This window comes from Plasmodium gallinaceum, assembly GCF_900005855.1.
Source record: "Plasmodium gallinaceum strain 8A genome assembly, contig: PGAL8A_v1_61, whole genome shotgun sequence".
NCBI classification, from domain to species: domain Eukaryota; phylum Apicomplexa; class Aconoidasida; order Haemosporida; family Plasmodiidae; genus Plasmodium; species Plasmodium gallinaceum.
Genome location: NW_021628220.1, coordinates 175,495 through 183,501, shown reverse-complemented (window position 1 = coordinate 183,501; position 8,007 = coordinate 175,495). Strand labels below are relative to the sequence as shown.

At 18.5% G+C, this 8,007-nt stretch overlaps 2 protein-coding genes across 2 annotated transcripts; one reads left to right on the top strand and one right to left on the bottom strand.

Annotated features, from left to right (window-relative positions):
- Positions 1-1,054: 1,054 nt before the first annotated feature.
- PGAL8A_00090800 (LETM1-like protein, putative) lies at positions 1,055-3,629 on the top strand (the record flags this gene model as incomplete). Its single annotated transcript, XM_028671644.1, has 4 exons — positions 1,055-3,033; positions 3,129-3,184; positions 3,327-3,421; positions 3,570-3,629. 4 exons carry the CDS (start codon positions 1,055-1,057, stop codon positions 3,627-3,629), a joined length of 2,190 nt encoding a protein of 729 aa, XP_028526026.1.
- Positions 3,630-4,351: 722 nt separating this feature from the next.
- On the bottom strand, positions 4,352-6,121 carry PGAL8A_00090700 (bifunctional dihydrofolate reductase-thymidylate synthase, putative; the record flags this gene model as incomplete). Its single annotated transcript, XM_028671632.1, has 1 exon — positions 4,352-6,121. The coding sequence occupies one exon, from the start codon at positions 6,119-6,121 to the stop codon at positions 4,352-4,354; it is 1,770 nt and encodes a 589-aa protein (XP_028526025.1).
- Between the last annotated feature and the right edge of the window lie 1,886 nt (positions 6,122-8,007).

Below are 8,007 nucleotides of genomic sequence, written 5' to 3'. Positions count from 1 at the left end.
ATATATATATATATTTTACACTTCAATTTCAAAATTTAGATAATATATCATTTAAATATAATTCTAAAAAAAAAAAAAAACTTTCTCTGAAAGCTACATAAAATTCATCTAAGGAAAATTTCTTCAATAAAAAAAAAAAAAAAAAAAAAAAAAAAAAATAGTAAAATTGAAACGTGTTTATTTTAAACGTTTTTACTGTTCACATATATATATAATTTTTTTTTTTTTTTTTTAAACAATTTTTTTTCTAATTATTAAAGAAAATTATTAAAGAACCCTTTTATATAAATTTGTATATTTATGAAATTTTATATTAAATTTCACGCATGTTAATATGCATAGATTAAAATGATTAATTTAATATATTGTGTATCATTTCTTTAACGACTTCATTTTTTTAATTAATATATTCTACAATATTTTTTTATGAAAACTTCTTTATTCATTTTTTATAAGATATAAAAGAAATTATATCTATCAAAAATATAAATTTTAATTAAAAAAAAAAAAAAAGTTTATGAAATAAGTTTAAATTTAATTATTTTTTTTTTCTTAGAACACATCTTAACTTTTTTTATGCTTCAAATTTATTTATTTTTATATAATACTTTTCATAAAAGTTTTTTTTTTTTTTTTTTTTTATTTATTTATTTTTACATTATGGTGTTTATATAAATTATTATTAGAAATTATCATAATATAAATTCTTTTTGTAAATAATATGTTCTATTTTATTAATATTATGTATATAAGTAATTTGACATTTTGTAAATGAGTAATTAAAGAAAACTATATTTTTTTAATAAATATTAAAATGTGTATAATAAATTAAAATATAAAAAGTTAACAAATGGATTCTAAATTTAAAAAAAAAAAACCTGAAGAGAAAAAGAATTACATTCAATAAAGAACAATAATGTTGTATTAATGTTTATTTTTAATTAGATTGTTTTTTTGCTGTTTTTTTCTTTCTTTTTTTTTTTTTTAAATTAAGAAAAATAATATAAATAAATAATAGAAAATTTTATGCTTCTTTTTTTCTTTTTTTTTTAAAATGATATTTAGGCAAATAAAGATAAAAAATAACTACCTTTTTATAAATAAATGTATTAATATTAAAAGGGAATTGTTCTATAGTTATCATAAACTTATAAAAGAAAATAATGTAAATTTATTTTTTAGTAATAATTTAAACAGTGAAAAAGAAAATTATTTTAAGAGAAAACTAAGAGTTAATAAATGCCTATATGCAAATATTATCAATAAAAATATTTGGTTAATTGAAGATAAGTGTGATTTAAACTACAACGTAAACTACAATGTAAACTATTATCGTAATGAAAAAATAATAAATGAGAATAAGTTTAATGTTATAAAAGAAAAAAATTTCTCCAAAAAAAGCATAAGTTATTTTTCCACCTATTCAAAAGGTTTAAAAGAAAATAATATATCGCAAAATAATAAAAATAATGAAAACATAAAAAATGAAGAATCAAAAGAAAAAAAAATAAAAGAAGAAAAATATGACATAAAAAAAGAAGAATTACAATGTAACAGTAATAGTAATAATAATAGTAGTAGTAATAATAATAATAGTAATAATAATAGTAGTAGTAATAATAATAATAGTAATAATAGTAGTAGTAGTAATAATAGTAATAATAATCAAAATGATAATAATTTAGAAAGTGGATATAATTCATTTGACAATTCAGAAGATATAAATATGATAAATATGCTAAAAAAAAAAAAGGTGAAAATAAATGATAAAGAAAATAAATTAATGAAAATTTATAATAAAAGTTCAAATGTAATAAATTCTTTATTTTCATACTTAAAAAAGGGGGGTGTGGAAATAAAAAAGATCATATTGAAACCATCTTTATTAATTGTTTATTATAATAATACGAAAAAAAATATAAAACATACACTGGTTTGGGTTAAAACAGGAATTCTTTTATTTTTAACAAATATGAAAATATCTAAAAATTTAATTATTAAAAGACTAAAAGGACATAGATTATCATATTCTGAATATAAATTATTGATAAGAACAATGAATGATATGTTTAAATTAATTCCATTCTCATTTTTTATTATTATTCCTTTTGCTGAATTTTTACTACCTGTATTTTTGAAAATATACCCCAATTTATTACCGTCTACTTTTAAAAATGATGACAATTTTAATAATATAAAAAAAAATTTATATGCAAAACAACAATTGGCAAAATTTTTGCAGCAGTTAATTGAGGAAAAAGAAAAGCAGTTAAATGAAAACATAGACATAGATTCAGATAAAAAAAAAACAATTTTAAATAAATTTCACCAACAATTAATTAATAAAGATGAAAAAGATATAAATCCATTTTTAAGTGTAACAGATACATTAAAAATAGCAAAGATATTTAAAGAAGATTTTGTATTAGATCAAATGAATTTAAAAACATTACAAACAATATGTCATTTACTTGGTTTAAAACCATATGGAATGCATTATCATGTGGTTTTGCAATTAAGACATCATTTTTTGAGATTACAGAGAGAAGACAGAGAGTTAATCTATGAAGGAGTTGATAATTTAAAAAAAAATACATTAATAGAGATATGCAAAGATAGGGGTATGAATTTTAATACATCAGAGAAAGAAATGAAACTACAAATACAACAATGGTTACAATTAGCTAGTATAAAAGAAGTTCCATATATATTACTTTTGTATATTAGATGTGTAGTTGTTACCCATGCTATTATGGATATACATGACTCTAATAAAATATCTAATTTACCAAACGAAAAAAATACAAAATCATCAAATATAGATGATAAACAAAAATTAATCCAGGAAGCTAAAGAAAAATTAGATGACTTAAAAATGAAAGAGGAAGAAATTAAAAAAAATATTAACAAAGAAACAAATGAAGAAATTACAGAGCATAATGAAAAAAAAATGAAAATGCATTTTCTTAAAAAAAACAAATATATGCAAAATGAACTAAACTTATTAAAACACATTTGTGATTTGCAGCATAAGTATAAAAATAATACATATATATATATATATATATATATATATATATGTTTGTTTAAATTTATATAAATTACAATTTTTTCTTTTATTTTTTCAGAGAATTGAAGATTGCCTTTACATCATTAACTGATTTAGCTGAAAAAAAGCAATCATGTAAATGATAAAATAATATTTTGTGCATTTATAAATTATTTATGTATTACATATTATTTATCGTATATTTTATATTTTTAGTAATCATGTTTTATAATTTATTAATTTTATTTATTTGTTATTTATTTCATTTCTTTTTTAGGTGATATTAATGAAATAATAAAAAATATGTCTGAAAGACTGTTAGACATTGAAAAACATATAAGTGAGTTAAATGTTCATAAACAAATGGAAATGGTAATACTATTTTTGTTTATTAAAAAAAAAAAAAATAATAATAAATAAAATAATAAAAATTAAAATGAAAAAACAGTATATTTTATTATAAAAATTTAATATGTTTCATTTGTACAATTATATTTTTTTTTTTTTTCTTTTTATGTAGGATGAATACTTCTATCCTGAAGATGAGAAAAGTGATGATATTATAAATATAAAAAGCTAGATTTAAGTTGATGTCAAAATTAAAATATTTACATTTGTATATATTTACACAAGTGTAATAACCATTAAGAAATTTACATTATTTTATAATTTTTCTTTTTCATTATTTCTCTTTTTTTTTACTTTTTTTGTATGCATAACCGCATTAAAATTAAATTCTACAAAAAATTTTCATTATTTTAAAATTGTGCATATACATTTAAACTTTTATTTATAATATATGTTCTAAAAATTTTGTTGTATAATCAAGAAAATGAAAATATCATTAAAATTAATTTTATTTGTTTCTATATATATATATATATATTAAATATATATATATTTTCATATAAACTTAAATAAATATTTATTTTCACAAAATTTGCTATAAAATAAAAAAAAGTCTATTTTATTTAAATGGAAAAAAAATTATAAAAATAGTTAAACATAAAAGCTATATATACTTTATTCTTATTAAATTATAGATATATTTTTAAAATTAAGAATATTTATCATATTAGTTAAAATAAATAGAAAAAATATTATGGTGTATACTAAGATTTCTTACTAATTTTTTAAGAATATTTTTTTTTTTTTTAAAATAAAAAAAAAATATAATTAGATGTTTAGAAAAAAAATTATTTAAAGATAGTATTTATAGATATAATCCCTCTCTATATATATACGAAAACTTCATATTTCATTATATTTGTAGGTTTATTTATTAACTTTTTATTTTTCATTTTATGCAGCCATATCCATAGAAATTTTATCATGATGTACATAATTTTCTATTGTAAAATCAGAAACTTTAAAGTCTTCTATATTCTTTATATCTGGATTTAACTTGAGAGTTGGGAAAGGATATGGTATTCTGTTTAGTTGCTTTTTTAAACTATCGATATGATTGTTATATACGTGTGCATTTCCTAAAATATGTATGAACTGTGCAGGTTGCAAATTACACACTTGTGCAATCATATAAGTAAAAATTGAATATGATGCAATATTAAAAGGAACTCCTAATCCCAAATCACATGACCTTTGATACATAATGCATGACAATTTATTATCAAAGACATAAAATTGACATAAAATATGACAAGGTGGTAATGCCATTTTATCTAAATCCTTTACATTCCATGCACATAAAATAATTCTTCTACTAGTGGGCTCATTTTTTATTAAATTGATAATATTTTTTAATTGATCTACTCCTTTATTTTCATAATTGTCATGCATATTAGTATATTCAGCACCAAAATGTCTCCATTGAAAACCATAAATGGGTCCCAAATCATTAACTTCTCTATCAAATAATTTTCTTTTATCTAAGAATTCCCTTGTTCCGTTGGCTTCCCATATTCTCACATTTTTATTCAACAGAGTGTTTCCATTAGTTTCCCCTCTTATAAACCATAACAGTTCTTCAATAATTCCTCTTATGAACAATTTTTTTGTTGTTAATAAAGGAAAATATTGATTTAAATTAAATTTCATCATATATCCAAACTTACTTACTACTCCAACACCAGTTCTATCACCTTGTTTATTCCCATTCATAATAACATCATATATAATATTTAAATATTGATATTCCGGATGATATTTATATTTCAAGCTATTGTATATTTTAAAATCATCACTTATTTCAGAATTTTTCTTTTCCTTTGTATTATTAAAATTAAAATATACATAATCATCGTCATCATCCATGTTTTTGTAAACATCCTCTCCAGTGAAATAGTTATTTGGGGAATCTTGAGAACATATATCTGCTTCTTTATTATTTTCAATGGGGTTTTCATTATTTAATATTTCTTTTTTTCTCTTATAAATTACAAAGTCTAATGTTGCACCATTATTGCTATACACATCACTTAGAGACATAATTTCAAATTCCGTTTCCTTTATTTCTGGAAAAAAAACATCACACTCATACGTACTATTTATTCTTGTAAAGTATATTTTTTTTATTAAATTTCTTTTTAAAAATTCATTGTATACAACTGAACCACCAATAATAAAACATTTATAATAATTTATTTTTCTTAGTAATAGAAGTAAATCATCCACATTATTTATTAAAATAGCATCTCCTTTTATGTCTTCTTTTTTTAATGATCTTGATAATACAACATTTATTCTATTAACTAACGGCCTAAATCGTTCTGGAATACTTTCCCAGCTAGTTCTTCCCATAACTACAACATTTTGTAAGTTATTTGATAGTTGTATTATACTCTCTAAACACTTTGTATCCTTTGTTTTTTCTAAATATTTCTCTCTTTTATATTTTAATTTTTTATATTTTGATTCATTAACATATGTTGTTACTGTAGTAAAATATTTCATGTCTAATGGGTTACTTTTCCATGGCAAAACTCCCTTATTCCCAATTCCTCTAAATGTGTTATTACTGAAGATTTCATTTTTTTTCTTTTCATTTTTGTTTTCAACCTTACAGCAGGCGCATATAGCGTGTATATCAAAAATATCAGATATTTCATTCATTAATAAAAATGATACTTTTTTTGTTTAAAAAAGAAAGCAGAAAGTATGAAAAGAAAAAAAAAAGAAATGAAGTGAAACTAAAAGAAAAGATGAGAAAAAAAAAATCAAAATGAGATGAGATAAGATGAGATGAGATGAGATGAGATGAGAAGAGAAGAAACGAAATGATAATGAAATGAAAAGAAAAAAATTACGTATACCTTAAATAATAATTCAACATATTATAAGATTCATGAGAGGGAAAAATTTATTGGAAAAAATTATCTATTATTTTAATAATAATTAAAATTTATTTGAAGTAATGATATATTAATGAATGGATTAATATATAAAATAAAACATTTAAAATTTTACATTTCAATTTGTGATTAAAATTTTTTTAAAATGTTCGATGCATATATGTATATATATATATTTTTTTTTTTTTTACTTCTATTGAAGATAAAATCAAGGGATCGTAGTAATAAAAAAAAAAAATAGTAAAGTGGATTTTTTACTAAACAGAATTTTTATATTTTTAATTTAAAAAATTAATAAATTAAAAAAAGATATTTGAAAAAAAGCAGAAAGAAAAGTCATGCTTAATTGAAGTTTCTTTCTAATTGTTTCTATATATAAGTTAGAAAAAAAAAAAAAATGATAATTATCAAAAGGAAAATTTCGTTATTTCTGATCTTTAAAAAGATTTAATTAATCTCCATTAGTAAATATGTATATTTATTATTTATTAGACATGAACAAAATGACAAATTAATCATTCAAGCTGGGAATTTAAGAAAAAAAAAATTAATAATGTAGCTAAGAAGGTAATTTAAAATTAAAAATATAAAAGTTAAAAAAAAAAAAAATTCAAGAGAAACATATTAATATGTTTAATTAAAAATTCTTAAATAGTTGCTCGGAAATTTAATTCCTATAATTAAATTTTTTTATTTTTTTTTTCTAAATATTTTTTTTCCTTCAATATATGTGTTATTAAAAATATTATTTTCTTTTTTTATAAAAAAAATGTATCTTAAAAATGAAATTCTATAATTCTTTTAAAGCTAAAAGAGAGCAAGCTGAAGTGCAATATCATTATGATTAATGAAAATTAAAATATCTAGAAAATTCATTGTTTAATATCTTTTTAAAATATAAAAAAAAAACAGTTTATTAAAACTTAAAATTTAATGAACATGCTAAAAATATTTTGCATTTTTTGTTTAAAATGAAAAAAAAAAAAAAAAAAGATAAATAAAAAAAAGAATAAAATGACATAATTAAACTTAACTTTTGCAATTTAAAAATATTAAATATAAATGTTTGAAGATGATTTTTTTTTTTTTTTTTTTTTTTAAAACCATATATGTATGAAAATTTGTAAAATAGCTTAAAAAAAAAGAAAAAAGAATATAATATTACAGCTTAATATATATACACAACATTCAAAAGAAGTTTGAGCTAAATTCAAAGAATTTATGTAAAATTTTTTTTTTTTAAATTTTAGCATGCATCTTTATTTTGTTACATAAAAAAATAATGTGAACCTATTTTTTTATGATGTAAAAAATGAAAAAAAAAAAAAAAAAAAGATGTTATAAATAAAAAAGACATCATTCTTAAATAACTTTTGAAAATAGAAAAATTTTAAAATAATAATTATCAGTTTATTTCTTGTATAATAAGTATTTAAAAGTGTTACTAATTCTGTATATAAATATTTCTGAAGTAATAAATTGTTATATGAATATATAGAGAGACCTACTAATTGAGGATATAATTTAAAAACAATAATACAACTTTTTTTCTTTTTTTTTTAAATAATATAATTATATCTATTTATTCAAAATTTTAAAAAAGAGAAAAACTAACAAAAAAAAAAAAAAAAAAAAAAAAAAATTTTA